The 20,736-nt window shown below is 45.2% G+C and overlaps 1 protein-coding gene across 1 annotated transcript in view; it reads left to right on the top strand.

The window, feature by feature from the left end:
* The window catches only part of RHOJ (ras homolog family member J), a 54,225-nt gene that overhangs the window by 27,066 nt on the left and 6,423 nt on the right, over positions 1-20,736 (top strand). The window contains exon 2 of the mRNA XM_026088635.1: positions 18,133-18,191. Coding sequence (XP_025944420.1) covers positions 18,133-18,191 — 59 coding nt within the window. The remainder of the gene's footprint in view (positions 1-18,132; positions 18,192-20,736) is intronic.

Below are 20,736 nucleotides of genomic sequence, written 5' to 3'. Positions count from 1 at the left end.
CCGGCAATGTTTTGAACTTGCAGTGAACCAAGCGGAACGGTCTCCCCCGCCGACTCCGTGTGCATGTCGTGAGATCAGCCCCTTTCAACAAGGACCCCAGAGCAGTGGTGGGATCGGGGTCAGCTTCTTTCACAAGCTAGGAGAAAGATGACCTTTAAGTCACGATGCTGCAAAATTCCTGGAAGAAAAATGCCACCGACTCAGAGCAACAACTGGCCTCTGGCCCTCGACTGCGTTTTGCACGGATACATCACAGCTACTCTCCAAGTCGCTGCTTTAGGTTCCCTGCAAGCTCCAGCCACAGGCAGGGGCCAGCAGTGAAGTTCAAGTATTAAATGGCTGCTTTCGATTCTTCATTGACCCGTGGAGCAGGATGATGTTCTGGTAACTAGATTAGAGACACGTTACCATTTTACATGAGGCAGGGGGAAAACCATCACGGTGGGAGTAGCCGAAAATAGAGTGTACAGAATCCAATACCTGAACACAGTACCGGCCTGTCCAGACATGCAGAGTGCCACCGGGCTCCTGCTCTCCAYGCCCAACTGCTGCACAGTTCTGGGGCTGATAGGAAGAGTACCAACACTGCGATGTCTAGGGTGATGCATCATGCCRTCCTTCCCCGTGCAATAGGCAGGGCTCGCTGCATGCAGACTACAGGCAGGAATAAAAACAGCTAGCAAAGGCAGAAGTATGGCAAGCAGGAGAAGATTCAAGACTGCACGCCAAGCGTCGGTGTTTGCCGTATGAGCATCACCAGTGAAGCATGCCAGTTTGCATCAGACTAGACTCGTCACTGACTGGGCAGTTAAATTGCCAAAAATAGCTCTGTGCATTGGTGCGAGCGAGACAGCTCCATCCGTGGCGCTTCGACACCAGGCGCCTGCCTCGCATACCTGTACCGCATAGCGGCTGCTTAAATGTAGTTCAGGCGGAGGGAATTCCACAGCTGAGCGTAATTCATGCTGCTTGGGCTGGTTTTAAAGGGATGCTACAGGGTACAGTTGTGAATATTGACAGTCCACCGCGTCTTAGAGAGGAGACAGGGGAATTCTGTAACGCCAGAGCACTGCCATCCTACCGGTGCCCTGAGTTTTCACTCCTCTCRAAATGCAGCTTCTGATTTACAAAGAATCCCAAATCCTTACAACATTTCAACAGTCATTTAAGCACTTAATTACATAACATGGTCACCTCTAGCTCCAGCCTACCTTAGTTAACTCCAAGGATGAAAGTCTGTCCCTGTGCAAGAAGCTCAGGARGTGTTTCAGTCTTGTCGTATTTATATTACACTGACAGAGGTGCCCTCTAGCATCCCTCCAAGAACCCCATCAGAATGAAATTCAGCCTCTCACTCCAGACCAACGCTATGTGTTTCGAGCTAGAGAAAGCCCTGCTCTCCATGATTATTCTCAGTTATTTAATAACGTAGGTATAGCTCCCAGATATTACGGCTTATTTTTTCATCTATGATGATAGATGCTTCAAAAGCCACAAGAGAGAGTCATAATGTATGCCCAAGGGGAAAGAAATGAACAGCAAATGCAGTTTGCACAGTAGGAGAGGACAGTAACTGCAGCGTATCTGCTGCAGAGGAGGTTGGCTATATGCAAGAGATCACGTTGCTAGAAAGGGGAGCCGCAAGTCTACGGGCAAAAAAAAAGAGGTAGCGAGGAGGGGGCTCAGCCCCGGGGAGAGCTCCTGCGAGGCAGCTCCACGGGGCGGCCCCGGGCTCCGGGCACCCGCGGAGGGAGGCAGGACTGGGCAGAGGGAGGGGATGGACTTTGCGTCGGCCAGGGCACGGCGTGGCCCATTCCCTTCCCCGTCCCGACCGAGAATCGGGGCGGGGGGGAACGTGCACAAGGAGCTGCTCTGTCATTTCCAAGCGTGCAGGACTGCAGGATTTGGAAAACACATAACTGTGAGAGGAGGATTTGGCCTTGTCAGACACAGAACATCTGTTCCAGGAGCTGAAAGGCGAAAGGGAGGCCAGTAAGCGGGATACGAAGGAAAACCTTGGAGCTCAGACACAGCTAACGCTTTGCCTGTGCAATGAAATCATAGACGTCTGCTTCACCAGCAAGCTTATGGAAAGGAACGTTTCCACTGTCCAGCATTAATTCTGCTTTAACCCAAATAGCTATCGAAGAACAGAGGGGTGTCACCGTGCTTAATTTTGCACTAATTGTGTAGATGCTTGGCAAAAACTCTGTCTTCAGACTTAGCACTTTTCCAGTTTCTCCAGGGGGCAATAGGGAATTAGCGAGCGGACGGGCTGGGAGATTCAGCCTGGAGTAAAGGCACCAAGCGGCTCCTTCCTCAGCCCCCTTCTCCCTATTCCCACGTGGACTAGATTGCAGAGCCCATTCCTTGCAGCCTGGTCCTTGCCTGGCAAAGTCAAATCTACAGCCAAAATCAGACACCATTTCGTGCACTGGATTTGTCCTGTTCTGGCTCCGATTGCAGGAGCTCTGGATAACCCTGAGATCAGTGAAAGAGGCACCCAGACAGGCAAAGTGCACTAGGTGAAAGCAGCGGAGTTTATTCCACCTCCTGTATTTTGTAGAGTGAAAATCTGCTGGCCTGCTTTACCCAGCCTCCCCGTGGCAAAGGCCAGGCTGAAACAAGAACAGAAAAATAGAGGCAGAAGGAAAAGAGAAAAGGTGTCCAAAGCACTAAAAATATCAGCAATTAAAGCAAAAATTATGTTTGTTTGGGTTTTTTTGTTAGTTTTAGCAGTGGTTCACAGCCAAAGCTCTGTGGTCCATGGTTGCCTCCGCTTTCATTCTACTTTGCTTTGCCACAAGCCCTACAGAGCCGTGAACACGCCACTCCACACGCCTGCACTTGCTCAGCCGCCAGCCAGCCTGGTTTGCTGTTCCCTTTAAAACAAATGCCGCTTCTTTGCTGGAATTGGGTTGAAAAAGTCCGCGGGCTGGTCTGTGCAGTCAGTTTTTGCCGCACCCCAAGCAGAGAGTTGAAGTTTTTTTAACGTTTTCTAAATCTGTCCTCATGAGGATGCACACAGACACCCCAAACCCTTCTAAACTGCCAAAAACACACAACAAAAACCTTTTCTCCCCGGCGTGGCTTTTCTCCACARAAAAGCGTCCGCATGGGTTGAATTTCTTAGAGGTGCCTGAATGAATATCTTTTTCACATGATCTGACAGCTTGATTCATTGCGGATGCACTTTCCAAACGGCTTTCTGGGAATCTGTAAGACCCGTTACTGTGGCAGGGCAGGAAGCAGGAGAAAACGTGATCTCCTGGGTTCAGCTCCGGAGGAAGCCAGCGCAGGACCCCGCGGTGCCTTTCTGTGCAAGCATCGGCACCGCTTCATTAAAAATCAATGGAAAATTACAGCACGCCGGAAAACTCAGCACCATCGCTGCCGCTAAAGGGAAAACGACACCTGCCCTCCCCTTGCAGCCGAGGCCAGAAGCTGCAGAGCTTGGCCCCRGCGGCGCTGGAAACCAATTTCCAACGGCAGCAGTGTTTAGCCACGCTAATCTTTTTCTGAGGCGAGTTTTGAGAGGAAGGTCGGGTGTAAGAGGTCCCAGCCCTGGGCTAAGGCTCGTCGAGATAAAGGTCTTAGACCCCGCTTCGCCGGGGCGCACCTTGCTTCCCTTGCCGTAAAGCAGGAAGTTTTCTTTCCCCACCTTCATTGTCAGCCTGTTGGCTCTGCGGAGCGAGGCTGCTCCCCGGCCCCGTGTTTGTGCAGGCCTGAGACAATGGAGTCATCATCCGAGGTGTTGCCGCCGTAAAAATAGAAACAAAGAACAATGTCTGCCTTAAAAACAAGGGTTTTCTGTAGCTGAAACGTGTATTCGATCGTGTAAAATACTGCTGCTTGAAATACTCTCGCTCTGCTAACCAGTAACTCAAATCAAAGGCATTATAATTCACATCATACTTGCTCATATTTTGCAGAAAGTAGCTGTGCGTTTTCCACCTTGATTAATTTCTCCTTTATTTGCAACATTCTGTGATTTTTATCAAAGCCTCCATTCTCTCAAGTTAGATATGATCCCCATTAGAGTCACTTTTATGTGACTGAAGAAGTGTGTCAACATTTTCCAATACACAATACAGATTAAAGCCCCAGAAAACAATGGGGAACGTACTGCTAAGCTCTCAGGAGAGCAATGCCAAAAAGAAAAAATTACCAGGCATTATGCTGAAAACTGTCTTTCAGAATGGCTGCTTTAAGAGCTGTATATTTCTGTAAATTATTAAGCAAATACAACCTTAAGTAATGTTAGATGGAAGCTAAATAATATTTTTCCTGGATGGACAAGTAACTTGCAGAGAAGCCAAATTTCATATTGGCTAATATTTCAAGTTTTAATTGAAGTATATGCTGCTATCCAGTATCTTGCTCACTTTATTCATTTCTCATTTAGGTGAAAGGAGCAAAGACGTTATAAAAATAACAATTTGGTCATAAATTTCTGCTCTTCTGGAACTAAAATGACCATTGCTTTTTCAAATCAAAATATTTTAACAGCAATTTACATAAAAATATACATTGCTTACTTCAAAATTAGTTCACTTTTTTCCAACTAGAAGACATTGTGACTGATATTGGTCCCAGCCGAAAGCAATTCCTTTGAGTTCAGGAGAGATGACTCTGACGTTTGCTAGGTGAAAGAAAAGGCGAATGAAGCCTCATAAATCTTTTCAAGAGCAAATACAGTTAAAGTGGAGTTATAGCTAACGGGAAGTGCAAGATATTACTGGAAATTCAGGCTACTTTGAAACATATGATTTGATTCAAAAACAGCATTCAAGCATGGGATGACAAGCAGAGAAATTAGATTCATTAATTTTAACCTAAGTATTAGAATTTAAAGAGCTTTGGTTAGGGCAGGACAACACTCCAAGTCCCTGTCTCTTGGAAAAGCTATACGTTTCAGAATTAAGTTTCATTGTAAACATGGATGAAAGGTTAAAAATTAGAAAATGTTCCTAAGGGCAAACATATGGCAAACAAACAAATAAATAAATAAATAAAGCTGCTGGAAAGTCTTAACTGCTTCACTTCAAAACTTTCAAATCAAACAAATTCATTTCATGCTTGGTTTCAATGTACTTGCAACAACCTGAAAAAATTTCACTTGATGTTAAACTGCATTTTCACAATCATGAAAACACTTTACGGCAGCCGGATACTTGTGTTTTGCCACAATCCCCATCCTGACTACGTTTCCCACCGGCCTGCCGTGACCCACCATGGTGCCCAACTGGGGTCCTGCTCTTGTGCAACCGGGCTCCTCCCAGGGCATTAGGAAACGGCTTTACAGAAACCGGTTTAGGTCTTTTCACCAAAGGGAGATGTTCTGATTAGGGTCRCTCATTTCACACCATTTCACTTCATTTCTCCCAATGGGCACATCTCAACTCTTCTGTTCAAATCAAGAGTTTCCCATGGAAACTTTTGATTCTGCAGGAATTGCATTTTCTAGATGACAATTCATGCCCAAGTCTATTTAGAAATTCAGATTTTGTCTGTCCAAAGGGCAAAATTCGTTGGCAGGGGCTCAARCAGGCACTTTGTGCCTGTAAGTCCAGGGCTGGGCTGGAGCCAACATTGGTCTCTTGCTCTCCTGCAAGACCTAACCAGGGCTGAAATGGCTACCAAATAATCCCACAGAAGTGTGCGTGCTGGCCTGCTGAGTAAGAAAYAACCTTTTGGGGATCAGTGAGGCTTTATCACGCTCTTGTACCTTCTGCCTCACACGAGCACAACCCTTTACCCTTGGAAAAAGGCTAAGTATRTCATATGCACAGGTTTGCTCATTTGCTCACTCACCTTCTCTGCCTTTCACACGCACGCACACAAACACACACAGGGTTAAGACCAGGCATTTCATCCATCTGGATCTTTTGCTTTTCCAACCTTACAATTACTTCATTGTCCATAGCAGCTGCCACACCGGAGAGGAAAGTAGGGGGCTTCTCAGTAGGGCGTAGAGAAARCATTAACGATGTTTGAAACCTTCGTGGTAGCTAAAGAAAAAAATAAATCTCCTAACTTCAGGTTTTCTTATCAGAAGGTTTAAATATTTCCAAGCCATTTGTTTTCTGTGTTTAACATTTTTGCTCCCTCACTCGTATCTTTTTAGAGCTGCTGCTGGACAAAATGTTCGGCTAATCTCTGTAAGCTGCAGGGTAAATAGCAGCTAAGGTTTGGTACCGGGGTAAGTACAGGGGCCAGACTTCTGTTCCTGTGAAATACAAAGCAACGATGCTATCGCGGCCTTCCTTGGGACCAGGAGCGGGCCATTTCAACCAATTCCTCATGGGGAAACATCCACTGGAAAAGCCAGCATCAGGGTTAAACTTCAACAAGATAGGCTGGTGTTGGAAGGGGCCTCAAAAAGTTTTTTAATCTATCCCTTGCCTAAAAATCAGCTATGGAAGTGCTGGAGTTCAGGCAAACCTAATTCTCCTGAACTCTCTCRGTTACCTTAGCATGGGTAGGACCTGAGACTCCTAGATTCAGTTTGGTGTGCCAGTTTGGGTGTGTAAACTGCCTGCTCGGGCAGTTTACAGCCCAGAGGAGAAGATGCTATTTTAAGCTGCTTTACTGTAACTTTGGAGCAATGCCCAAGGCATCTTTCTGCTTGGCGAGCCTGTGAGCAGGTTCAACTGCAGGTGTCTTGCTCAAATGCTCGTGGCAGCATCTGGCTGACACACATACATCCCCYGAGGTCTGCGCTCAAACGCAGCACCCAAGCACACACCAACCCATTGCTAGCCACAGCCCGCATTAGCTATTGCAGCTACCTCAACGCAGATTTGGCCAGCTTGACTAGTAGCTGAATGTAAGGAATAGGAAAGATGAGCTCTTTGCACAGAGAGCAGGCTGCTTCCTGTTTTATATTCCTGCACTTTAATCATATTTCCCTTCATATCAGGCTGTTATGGAAAACACTCCAAAGCTAGATTTTTCTTCCTAACTTTGGCACCTGTTCTTTTTGTCACATACATTGGCAAACAGAGAACTCCTTTTTTTTCCTGGAAGCACGTTCAGCAATAGCAGGATGTGCTGGTAGTGCACTGCGGGCTGTAGCATTAGCAAAGCATCTCTCCACCACCCTGACCCAGCCACAAATCCTGTGCCTCTTTCTTGCTTGGCTTTTCTACCACAGTTAGCAGTGCTGATTAATGTGGGGTGGATACGTGGATCCAGCATGCCCAGCAGAGAACATCAGCCCAACAGGACTCTTAGCCACGCTTAACCAGGAGCTATTCAGCAATCCTAGAAATGAAAGCTCTCCAAATTGTCATCCTCAAAGTCCTCAAAGAATTCAATTCACTAAACTCACAGTCGCTGAGGGTTAAAATGCTTTTGCTGAGGTCTCTTTCTCAGTAAGCACCAGGGACATCTGCCACGTTAAAGGCATGGGATCTTCTACCAGCATAAGTCAATACTGAATTGCTACACCATCATCTGAAGATCCAGCCCTTTATGATGACAACCTGCCCACTACAGAGCAGATATTTTGTGCTTCTCCATCAGCATTATCTGCTCCTGCTGCCATCTAACTCAGACCAGGCCAGATCACCATAGTGTTTAGGGAGACGTTGTAGCAGCAAATAGCCAGAGCTGTTAAGCAGCTTTGCCTCTCTGGAGCACTTTCATGCTCTTTTACAGGCAAAAAATTGCTCCCCAAACCAAGAGCACATTATAAGCACTGATTTTGGGCAGAAATCTCCTGAATAGTAGTCTGAAAGGACTGACAGTCTAGATCAGTGTTCAGCTTACACATCTTGACTGAGAAGGATTTCTTTGTACTCCTGGAGGTCCTCTTCCTCTCAGTGCTCTTAACACAGGATGCTGGAACTGTCCACAGAGAAAGGCGCTCGCCCTTCCAACATACATCCGTTGTCACCCAGAGACCTCATCCCTGGTGAGGAGAAATGCAGAAATAGCAGGAACTCCTGTGAACCCTGGCTCTGCTCSTCAAGCAGTGCAAGCAGAGAAGTAGTGGAGAACTGCAGTGATTCCCCCCRACCACATAGAGAGCCTTGTCCTCCCACACTCTGGACCCATTTTGTGAAGCACCCTGCATATTGCCTGGGAACATTTCAGTGTGATTTGTTTCATTTTGCTATTAATATTCCACTTATTCTGATGCTAGTTGCCAAATCTCACGTTCCTTCAATAATGATATGCTTGACCTTACTTTAGAGAGTTTTTCCCCCAGCACACAGTTGTAGTTAGACGAATTACTTTTGCCTTACACGGACAGTAGGGAGGAGCTAGACAAACACTCAAAGGCTCCCATTATTCCCACATTTTCTCCTTGGAGTAAAATCCACACTCCTTGCTCTACTTACTGTGTTCTCGACATCATTGTTAGGAGACTCCAAATTCACAGAATTAGGTTACAGCAAACGGTTGATTTAAAGAGTCTCGACTGACTTTATCTGTGTTAAAATAAAGCTAAAAATGCCATAACAACTGGTCTTTTCCAGGTGAGGTCAGCTGTACTGCTAGTTAAAAATAAGATTATTTCAATTATCAGTTATTCTTTAATTATCTCAGAGTTCTACTGCCTTTGCTATTGACTTGAGCCATAATCCCAGCTCCAGAAAAAGTTATTCCTAGATGCTGTGCTATGGCGATGGAAGCTTTAAAACTACTTATGAGAGCTAAAATACAGATATAGATAATAATCCACATTCTGCCTTTCATTTTTTGGATAGGCTCACACTCATTTTGGTCACAGCCAAAATGTTGTTCTTTTGTTCATCTCAGTGCCACAAACAATCACATGATCTCAAGATCAGCACTTCCCTCCATCAAGGTTAAGAAGATATATAATACTCTTTGTTGTTAAGGATCAATCATAATATTTTTAATGTTCAGGTTCTATCTATTTATGCTACTGAATACTACGTTTGTTCCTCTGTCTGACATTTGCTCTGATTTACTGCTATTACTTTCAGTAGAAAGTAACAAGACCCTCAATTAGAGTATCATTGAAACGAGCATATCAGAGTCAATTTGCCTGCAAATTTAGAGCATTTATCTACACAGTTATTATCATATTTTTAACTCCAGAGCAGAAATGCCTTCCATGGGGACGGCTGACAGTGCACAGTGAGCTGAACTCTTCAGGAAGCACCTCCCAGTCTGCTTCAGTGCACAGCACAATATTCAAGGCGGAATGAAATCTAACAAAACACTTTTAGACACAATGTCAATTGTTCCTCAATTCCCAAAGCACTATAATCATGTTAGCCTTTTCTATCGAACACAGCTTTGCACAATGTTCAAGTCCCAAGAGCTCCCTGAGGACTGTATTRCTGGAGGAACTGGGCACAGCTCTCCTTGCAGAGACCCCCCAGGTTCCYGAGACTCCACTATCAGAGAGGCTGAGTTTGCTCAAGGATTGATTAGCACAGCAATAACTCACTGAGATGCAGGGGAAATCCTCCAGTGCTGATTTTACAAACAATGAGGTCAATGATTCCGATAAATCAACTTCATTCATGCTGTCTATAAATAAGTAATGTCCCAGACTGGGAAGAAGCTGGCTCATGCTTTAGTGTTGTGCTTGTTCTGAAAGCTTTGGGAATTTCCATTCTCTTTCATCCATTTCTGGACTAGATTCATTCTGCTTGATCTTTCTAATCCATCTCCACTGCTTGTGTGTTCTTTGTCATGTAAGTTGGCCAACTCTGAAGCCTGTCTTCTCAATGCACTTTGAAAGATTTACAGCACTTCATATCAGCTGTTTGAAATAAAAATGATTGGTGGACTGGTATGTCTTTTTTGTTAGCTGTCTCTGCACAGCAAATACCTAGCTGTGGAGAGCTGTGGGCAAGTTAGGAATCTATGGCCTAATTCCTCTCAGATGCTAAAAAGCACATAGCGCATGTCGTAAATCTGCCTGTGGGATCACATTGTCTAGATTAATCCATTTCTATTGCAGAAYGGGACAATAGAGCTGTCATTTGGCGCTGGCCTGCTTTCCTAACATGGCTGTAATGCAAGTTGGGGTTGGACATTTTCTCATTAACTCCACTGGAATTCTCAAACTCTTAAGAACAATTCAGGAGGAGGGCAGGTGCTCCCCGTTACATTCATCCTGGTGCCCGTCTGTTTGCTCTTACCTAATGGTGAGGGAGCTGAGTGAAATAAGAGTCCAAGGAGGAAAGCAAACCTTGGAAGTGGTGGAGAGATGTCTGGAAGGGAAACTTTAAAAAGCTTTTGGATAGTGCCTCTCAGAAACTTTCAGAACTATCCAAAGCATCCTGCTGAAAATGCTCGTCTCCGAATAGTCTATCTCAGACTTCCTAAAATCTTTAGCATTGACTTCCATATCATGAGAAGGCCGTGGCAGGGCGGCTATTTGCCTCCCTTTTTGTGAGTCTTCCGTGGGCATCTGAGTTACAGATTCCAGGTTATCCTTGCAACCACAAGAGTTAAAAAGAATATAATCAAAAAGCTGACAAACACAAAAGCTGAGATACTCATAAAAATGACTTGACTTCGGCCTTAAGAAAAGCACAAAGTACTGCAAGACTCATTAAGTAATGAGAATAATCAGAACCAATGAGAGTTTTAGAACAGTAGTTGAGGAATAACAGGTAGAAATAGGAAAGCTGTGTTACCTCTGGCTAGATCGTTAATGAAAGCATTGCTAGACTATACTGTCTAGCCCTAGTGACTGCTTTAAAAAGAATTTGGAAAAGAGCTACAAGAATGATACAAGAACAAGAAAATATGCCTTGCAGGAAGACACTAGATAAGCTATTTAGAGCAGAATAAATGATGCTATGAATCCTATCTGGCTTTAAAATCACTAAATGTCTGTGGCCTAAAGACAAAGCAGCAAATTCCTCACTACCTCATTACACCAAGAGCTACACTGAGTGAAATCAGCTGAATCCTGGCCCCCGAGGCCTCTCTCTGCTCCCACCTCAGGAAGCAGACTGTAAATGTTTTTCAGATATTGTAAATATCAGATGGGCAAAAGTATTTGTTCAGCAGAACATAGATCTCATCCACTGATGAGGTGACAGAAAATGATAAGGTTTACTCAGAGCTCTTCTAGACCTCCTCTAGAAAAACGCTATCAAAGGCCTGTACTGAGTTGGTGGGCAGTGATTACAGGAGTAATTAAAGAAGGCATTTGGTACAATTTGCATGCAAAGTGCTGTGTGTAGGCCAATTACAGGGCAAAACAGCAAGCTTTTGATTTTCCTTTCAGAAAGAATACAGTTAAGCGGCAGGACAAGATTGAGGTAGAAAGTCAATTTTTCTGTAATCAAATCTTGTTTGTTGTGATGGAGGGAATCGGGGAACACGTGGAAGTAAAGAGTGATCCGTGCCTGAGTCAYAGGCAATCGCAGACTACGGGGGCAGAGCAGCCCTAGGAGAGCAGAGGTCTAATAACACCGCTTCTCCTCTGCCCTGGTTTGTGGCCACACCATGTTTTAGTCCTGCACTACCTCAAAGCAAAGGGAATATTTCTACAGGAGGAAAGCTACAGAGGCAGGGAGGGAGGATAGTCTTGTAGTCAAAGCAACTAGCAGTCTTTAGAGCTCAGCTGAACTGGTTGTCATACCAAGCCTGAATGACGTAGACAGGCCATTAAGGTCGGTCTTACTCTTTTTTTGACTAGCTTCCTTTGGTGGGTGCCAGATTGTAGGCTCCTTAGGGCTTTAATTTATAGACTTCCTGAGCGTTCCCAGCTTCAGCTGCAGCTGCATAACATCTCTGCAAGACAGGTCYGTGGCAGCTAAAACGAGATTCCCCAGACACTGACCCAATCAAAACCAAAGCAGCATGTGAGAAGCTAATTCCTGGCAGCCCTATGCCTGTTTTCCTCACCTGCAACAGCCAAAGAAAGACATTTCTTTACAAGTATTTGACACAAAACAGCATTCACGAATGCACTTGAAGTATTTAAAAGGCAGAAAGTGCTGCAAAAATGCACTACCCATAATTAATTTGTATTCTTGTTGAATAGTTGCGCTGCTGTTTACTRAAGCCAGGGACATGGAGTCTCAGCGGTTACTTAGTGCCTGACTCTTATTGGAACTAAAGGGAATCAGAGACCTAAGTGCCTCTGATGTATGACTGGGTTTCAGTCCCTGCTTGGAGTGTAACAGGGTTCCTCACATTTCAGCCATAGAGACCCTCATTTAGCAGTTATGCCGTAGGAAAGAAGAAGACCTATAAACAGGCTTTTTTTAATCAATTTTCTTCAAACAAGCTCCTACAAGAGCACTGCTGTCCTGCCTGGGGCAAGTCCCAGAGAGCAGCAGAAGCCTGTGAACAGGAGGGGGCTTCCTCGCTCTCCAAGTGCTTTCACAAAACAGCATTCAAGAAGGAAGGAAAATGTTACCCAGCAAGCAAACATATCGACAGTACCCCTGGGGATGCCAGATGCTGGAGAACACACCACATTCAGTGTCTCGATAACTTCACAGTGATTGCTCGGAAAGGCACTGGAGGAAGAACTGAGGGCATTGAAACACCCTGACATTTGCTGCAATCCATAGATAATGCACTTGCTCTGGAGGAATATGGTTTGGACTCGAGTCACGTCTGTCAAAGATGATTATTTTCTCATTCGGAGAAGGAGTAAAACCCCCCAGGGAAATCACTGACTGGTCTCCCTTTCTGAAGAGTTCAACTTACACCCCAATTCTATCCTGAGAGAAGCACGAAAAAACACACAGAAAAAAGCCCTTAATTGCAGGTGGAGACTATTCTTTATATAAATGAAAGACTTGACAAAAATTCTGGTAAAGAACATGGGGGGAAGCTGGGAATGAACAATTCTGGCATTGCTGAAATGTCTCGATTTTACAGGTTGATGTTGCATGCAGATTTAGGGCATATTCACAAGGAAGAAGGGGTGTCAGCTTCTTCATATACTAAGATACCTGAGAAGTGGGAGATTCAGTTCTCACCTCCTTGGGAATTGCTCTGGTCCCTTTGGCAGGTCTGTGTCACTCCTCTCCCTGAAGCTGTTTCACCGTTGTCTGGGACAGCTCATCAGCTTGAGGAGGAGGAGGGGAGAGGAGAGGAGAGAGAAGTCAGGCGGTCACCTCCGCAGTGACACCATGGCTCCAGTCCCTGCTTCAGTGACTACGTATGGAGCGGTCTTCCATTATTTCGCCAAGGACTCCTAGGTTCCTTGGTGAATTTTAATCCCTCCTCTTTCCATACRTCCTGGGCATGATTAGAATGCCCCAATCAAGGCTAAACATTTCACTCAGCAATCTAAATATTTTCCTCAGTTAGAAACTGGGGGAAAAAAACACATACATAAATGTATTTTATATATAAAATACATGTGTATATATAAAATACTCTGCTGGCAGAGTGTGTCTGAGATAGACTGGACTTCTATTCAAACAGCTTATCTCCAAGCCCTATACATAAAATGCATATGTATTTTAAAACAGTTATTCAGAGAATTTAACTTAAAGCCATTAAATATTGCCTAGTTTATTTCTCATTACTAGCAAATAGTTCTCCTTAGTACCTGATCAGTAGTTAGCACATTGATCAGATTCAGTTATAGTTTCAGGTAGGGATTCACCCAACAAACATATCCAGGAGCAAAAAATTTGGTTTGGAGTGGCATTGTGAAACTGGGCACAAGGTGAAGTTGAGCGTTTAAAATAGTCTTGTTGCCTCCTGAATGTGGCCTGTATAAACAAGCACCTTTGGAAGTGACAGGAACACTATAAGGCATACACATGAAGAGCTTTGTATCCAGAAATGTTAAATTTTGTCAAGAGTCTACCCATCCCTCAAAGCAGGAAGGACCCAATATTCCCCATCTAAATGCCACTGCAGCTGGTCAAAAGCTGCTTTTGTGTTCATCTTGCCGACTTCACCTTCCTTCCTAGCTGGAAGAACAGACTTGGGGATTTCTACTACCAATAGGTCAACCTCTATTGCAGTTGTTCCTACACTGATGCCCCTAAGTCTACGTTAAGGAGCATGCAGCTGGTAGATAGTGAAAAAATAAATGCACAGACTTAATAATCAGAGCTTGATGACAAGGGCACAAGATGGCCCTTGTGAAAGCCTGAGGGTTGACACACATTAATTTGCCCCCAAAAATGAGAAAACCTTTCCTTACAGGCAGGTGCTGCCATCAGTGCTTGTTGTTGGGCTTCTGGCATCTTTCTCCAAAGCAGCTGGACCTTAATTTGTTGGCTGTAAGAATAAATAGATCACTTTTTTCACATGGCATCACATTAGACATTGCCTGCGTTTCCATGTATAAGCTGGCTGGTGGTTTCACAGTCCTTTGGTTCTGTAAGCACTTCTCCACAAACATGGAAAAATTTCCTGAGTTGTGTGAGTCCACCTTTTCTGTACCGAACATAAGTGAATCTGAGCTATTACATCCTAGTTTGGTACCACACCGGGCACTTCCACATTGCTTTGTGCTAATAATCAACAGCCAATAAATAGCAGGGACAGTTCATTTATAAGTTATTGCTCCAAGACTGCTCATAAAGCTAGGTTTCACAAGCCTGTTAACGTGCCTATGTTAGCCCCAGTGATGGCAAAGGAAATCCACACCGGCTTTCAGCAGAGCTGGCCACTGAGAAGAGAAGATAGTAACAGGGTGAGCAAAAGTAAACGGAGGTAAAGCCAAAAGTAAAGCCTGCAAATCTAGCAGAACAATCTCAGCTCATAAATATGGCCTACCAAGTGGATAGACTGAATAGTTTTTTGCCTGGCAGAGGTAGACTGATAAACTTCCTAGTATAAATACGCTATGACGTTTTCACAGGCAAGAGCTATTTATTTTGACATCTGGTTTGCTTGCATGAAAATGTGGTGGAAACTTCAGCACTAATACATTAATCTAGACATCATTGTTACAAGCGCCGGCAATTATTTGAACTGTCAGTGTGGGCCATTTGGTCCCCACTATATTCAGAGCCAGGAATCCAAATACAGCAGTTTGCCTGTAGCCAAAGTTATGCCAACAAAATAGTTTTCTGGGGGTGATAGTTGTAAGCTGTAGAGAAGTGATATGCGCAGCCAGGGTGCTGTCAGATGATGAGATGTATTAGCACAATCAACAAAAAGAAATAAAATTCAAAGCTTGGTGGGGAAAAAAAGAGAACAAAGAAAGAGAAATGGTTGGGGCTGCACAGAAATTCATTGCAGAACCAGTAGGAGAGAGAGTGCTGTGCTATTGTGATGGGCAAGCTGGGTAGATTTGGAGTGTATTTTTCAAAAACCTCTTGCATTTCTTAGCCCATGAGTATGCAGAAAGTAATGCTAGAAAACCACTGGCCTTTTTATCCCACCTTGGCATTTGCCGCAGATCACCTGGAGCCAAACTGAGCTGTACAAACTATCAATATAACTGTTCAGTGTGGTTCCACAGACCTGCTGTGAAATATTTACTGTAACTTCATGGACCACAGAGCACAGCCAATAGTTTAGGAACTGTTACGGCATACCCTGCTGGCAGAGCATGCCTGAGATAGACTGGACTTCTATCCAGACAGCTTATCTCCAAGCCCTATTAACTACTGGAACAAGGCAACAATTTGTATCCGTACCAGGGCTTTTTGCCAGTGCAGCTCTGTCAGTCAGATGCCACCACGAGATGGGCCAGCAAAACTTTACGGCAGAATCCTGAGCCTGAATAGAGGAAATTTCAGCATGACCTTTAAGTCTTTAAAACCCTGAAGACCTGACCTGATCTTTTGCAAGCAGAACCAAGCTCAGTCTGCCTATGCTCAGGGTCAGCCAGCACGAGAGACAAAGCCAGATAGCTGTAGCTGTACTGAAGTATGGCAAATGCCTCTTCATATTCATCTGGCACATTAGACCATCAGCAACTCCATGTGCCACACAGCTGCCATGTAAGCCTCCTGCTTTGGAGGTTGTCTGCACCAGTCTGCAGGCTCCATACAAATTAAACCAAAAACTTATAGCTTCATTGATGCTCACCTGTGGCCAACTTGGTATATTCCCAAATTCCACCTCGGCCAGCTGAGCACTGTATGAATGACATAGAGCACCTGGAAAATTGCCTTCAGCTGAAGGATACATTGTCCCATAGTTGGTCCTTGAATAGAGTAAATCAACAGAAAGGGTTTGGCTCCTGCACTTCTTCACGTAGGGGCAGAATGAAGGCTCGCCAGAGGTAGCAACTGGAAAAAAAAACACACACCGACATTAGGGGTAGAAGGGGTGCCTCCAGTAACCAGGGCAGTACCATGAGTGGCCCACAGACTACTTCTTTGAAGGGAGCTAAGAAAGGCAAGCCTACTGTCAGTTTGCTTCACACAGTTCATACCTCCACTGGGAAATTTTTCAGATTCCATACACCACAAGAAGTTGAAACCCAGCACGCTGGGGAAGCTTACTTCAAGTTAGTTCAAGTCAGGAGTCTGAGCCTGGTTCAGGGAACGAGATGAGACCTCTGTCTGGTCTCCTGTCTGCGTTTGTACCCATTTCCCCCCCGGTACCCTGTTCCCTAGGCTCTTCCACCCATGGACTTCAAGCATTTGTTCTACCTCCGCACTCAAGAGCTACCCCCCTTTCAAGTTCTTGTGGGAGCCACACTGCACATGAGTTACCTCCTGAGTTCAGGAATGGGAAGAGGGCTCTCGGTCACCTTTCCCATCGTCTCTTTCCCCTGCACCTCACTTGTCCCAGAGCCAAGGCAGCCCTGGCAGCCATGTGAGTTGTCTTGTTCTAATCAGCAAGTCTGCTCCTCACTGAGCCTTTCAGGATGTCAGTCCTGTTCTGGTTATACACTAGCAAAATTGCCAGACTGCTTTGCAAGCTCATAAAGCTCCTGAATAATCAATCTGTCCAACCATACTGACAGAGACTTTAAATCTAAGAGATTTCAAACAGGACTTAGTTTCACAGTATAGCAACTTAGTTTCTACAACCAGGTAGGTGTCTGTCTTCTACAAAAGTCTTATCACTTAAAAAAAATCAGTGAGAACCTATGTGATGTTTTTAAGCCTCCTATTTGCCAAAAGTAATGTTAATCTTTCCCAACCCTCATTAATTGTAGGTTGTGATCTGTCGATAGATGCCAGTCTTAGCCTCCCACCAGCCACAGCTCTGTGTTCATGCAAACCGTTTGCCTGTGCGCTTTAAAACAAATCATAGCCCCTCTGCTCCGAGAATACCATTACTCTGAGCAACTTTCCCAATGAACTTTTAAAATCTTCCTGTTGAGTGATGAGTGGAACTGGAGTCCCCCCTCTTCCTTCCAGTTGAGTAGGAATGATTTAAGCAGATTAACTGGTCAACAAAATGTCATTAACACAGATCGTATCCTTGATAAGATAAGATTACACTGATTACAGAGATCAGCTAATAAAGGGATTCATCCAAAGGTAACAAGAACATTTTCTTCCATGTCAATGGGCTCAAAACGAAGCTCAAAGTAGCTTGTACTAAAGCAGTAATTGTGCTGAGTATGATCAATAAATCAAGCCGTGCCCTTCTTTCATCTGCAGCAGAACCTGGTCAACATCACGGCACATGTAGGCACGCTCCCCTTCCTCCCCATCCCTCTAAGCACCCACCGCACAGAACCATAATTTAAGCACTACCGTTTTACCTGCAATTACAGGACACCACRCTTTGAAAGGACAGATTGCCTGGGAGGCAACGCAGCTCCACCGAGACCCATCAAACACCACCCACTTCCTAATGCTTCACCACCCAGAAAAAATAAAATAATAAAAAGCCCTCTGAGTGAATCAAGACTAGACATACCCCAGCATGCACAGCGGGGAGGCAGGAACTGTTTGCTTGGGATTTCTAGCACCTAGTGGGTGTCAGCATAGACATACACAAAAGTCCTTTGGTCTCTGGATATCTGAGTAGCAGCAATTTGTGCAGTTCATCTGACTTGGCTGTCTGTTAAGAAATAAGAGCTTGGCATAAAGCATTTGCTTTTGTTGTGACTTTAGGTTGCTTTCATTTGGGGCTGAATCTATCAGCTTGGTTTCGGATGCGCACTGTAAGACACATGCCAATCTGTCTAGCACAAGGGCGCACTGGCATTTGAAGACTGAGAAGTATAAAAATGAATCCACTGGTTTGTGCTTGCCTCTCATAAACAGCGTCTCTGTTTCTTTCTTGCAGTAACTGTGACTGTGGGAGGACAACAGCACTTGCTGGGACTTTATGACACTGCAGGGCAGGTAAATTACTGCAAAACATTTATAAGTTTCCTTTCCCCTAGTCTGGTTTGTTAGTAGCATATACTGGGCTTCTTGTGGCTGTTTTTACAAATGCTAACAATCACTTGTGAGCTGTAATGCTTGAACTGCTGACCTCCCACCTTCTGCTTTTTGTTTTTAAGATAGAGACTTCATTCTAGTTCAGCAGTAAAGTACACACACACACACACACACACACACACACTGTTGAGACTACACTTTGCCTAATCAAAAAATAAAGCCTGGTTAGTCTGTTTGTATCCGTACATCCAACTCCTATTGCAGGTACCATGTTTTATGTTTTATAAAAAGCCAGTGTTTTCTTACAGTTACCACTTGATGGCATCGGAGGTACAGAGAAGAATTCTCGTTTCCAAGGCCAGAAAACTAATATAATATAGCACCAGGCTATCGGTCAACAGCTATTGACTTTTTAAGTGGTAACCGCAGCAGATTGGCATCCATCTCAGCATCCCTCTGCCAGGACAAGAATGTCGATTACAGGAGCGTCTACCCCCAGGCTTACTTAAATAGCACAATTTATAAGGCATTTACTGTTTCCACTGTCTACGGGCTGATACAGCGTGGTACCACTAGCAGTTTGCAGAAGAGGCCTGGTCTGTGGGCTGCCAAGAGGGGAAGGAACGGGGTCCCGGGTCCTTCCCAGCTGATGGGGTTCGGAGCAGGAAGGGAAAGCAGTTTTGGGAGCCTGCTTCGCCYTCCTGGGACAGAGCGACTCTGGGTGCCGGGCTTTGCTCTCAGGAGCACTTCTATGTCTACGCTACCGTGCATGAACAATGCAGGAGGAGACCTTAGTGTCTGCAGAAGGCTATTTGTTACAGGATATAGTTTGCAGCAGGTCAAAAATTGCATCAGGACAGACCACCACTTAAAGAAAAACCTGCACTCGGCAGGGCTGGGGCCTTTATGCTTTGGGTTTTGCTTTTACTCCTATCACATATCAGTAGGCAGCAGTGGTTACTTCATAGCTAGCTTGGTTTCAGTCACAGTCTGTCCATCCTTTCTATTTGCATGTCCCAAGCAGGTGATCTAAAAGCCAGCCCCAAAACATGAACCAGGTCCTTGCCCTGCACAGGTAATTCAAGAAGGTGCGTGTTCAGCTATCTATTCTGCGTATGCAGACAACAGGTCACACACAGAGCTCAAAGCATGCTTGCATCTGCCACGATTCAGCAGTAATGCAGCCTTTGCAAATGCAACTAGAGTTATATTCACTTCCCTTTCAGATTTTAACCAGGGCCTTAATATTTTAACTTGTTTTGTATGGCTGATGGTTCCACCTGTCACCCATTCCCTCAACAACACATCCTCCTAAGCCAAAAGAAACATAAATCTGTTTCTCTGACAATTTATCCCTCCTTCTGTTCCTTGACAATCATTTTGCCATCTCCTGCCTCAAATTAGCCAAGGCACCACCTGCCTTTGAGTGATGCTCCTAAATCGTCAGGATCATTTTCATTTCAGACCTCGGTCCAGAAGACACGGCCATCTAGGCAAAACTCAGTGCTTGAATCACCCCTTGATGAATAGATTGTATCTCCACGGAGTCTGCAAGGATGATTCTTCCCACACGCTCAAGCTACAATGACAGATCATCTGGGTTGTTTCCTCCCTCCTTCTCCTTGCGCTGCGTGGCTTTCCAAAGACATCGGTGTGAAGTCATAGCCAAAAATAGCACTTGACATTACTATGCTATAAAACATATGCTAATGAAAGAACAATTGGAAAATGTACTCCTGCAGCAGGACCCTCTGTCAGCCTGAAGGGAGAGCTGGCAGAGACCCCAGACCGGGGGTATCTGGTTTTCTGCATCCCTGGCACAAAAGGCCCTAGGAGGAGGGGAAAAAAGGGAAAAAAAGTCTCTTTTTTTCCCCAAGCTGGACTCAGGTGCGGAGTGCTTTTAAGGCCTGACAGGGCAGGGAGCGGAGGGGGACAGGGTAGAGATCAGCAGCAACTTAATGAAAACAAGTTCTGCTGCACTTTCTGTGCTGAGCGCTGCCAGGCTGCCGGCAGCGGGAGAGCACGAGGGAGCGACGCTGGGAGGTCCCCAGGCAAGGTCTCTCCACCGCAGCTAGTTGCAGGAGCATGACTCCACCAAGCCAGCTCCGCCTCTGGCATTTCCACTCCAGACCAACGACTAGACGGTGCCGCTGGGAAGCCTTGCATTCCCCAAAGAGCAGGCAGCAAAGTGGGAGCACGAGCCAGGGAAACAAATTGCTCAAAGTCACTGAAAAAGGCAGGGGCTGAGCTAAATGGAAGACCCTTTATCACTCTGCAAGCTGGGAGAAGGAGAAGGTCTGTAAAATACCGTACTATAAGCCCTTACCCTGTGGATGGCAAAGACGACAGAGACCTGTGTCCGTGCACAGGAGGGGCACCCCYGTTCCGCAGACGCTGCAGGCTCTGGCAGTAAAGCAGTGCCCACCAAAGATTTCTGATTTCTGCAGTCAGCTCCCCCTAACAGCGTTTAGTTCAACATGCCAATTAATGATCAGCTAAAGCCCAG

The sequence above is a fragment of the Apteryx rowi genome, unplaced genomic scaffold, assembly GCF_003343035.1.
Source record: "Apteryx rowi isolate R43461 unplaced genomic scaffold, aptRow1 scaffold_78, whole genome shotgun sequence".
In the NCBI taxonomy this organism is placed as follows: Eukaryota; Metazoa; Chordata; class Aves; order Apterygiformes; family Apterygidae; genus Apteryx; species Apteryx rowi.
Note: the sequence above shows the minus strand (reverse complement) of the source record. Positions and strands in the feature narration are given on the sequence as shown.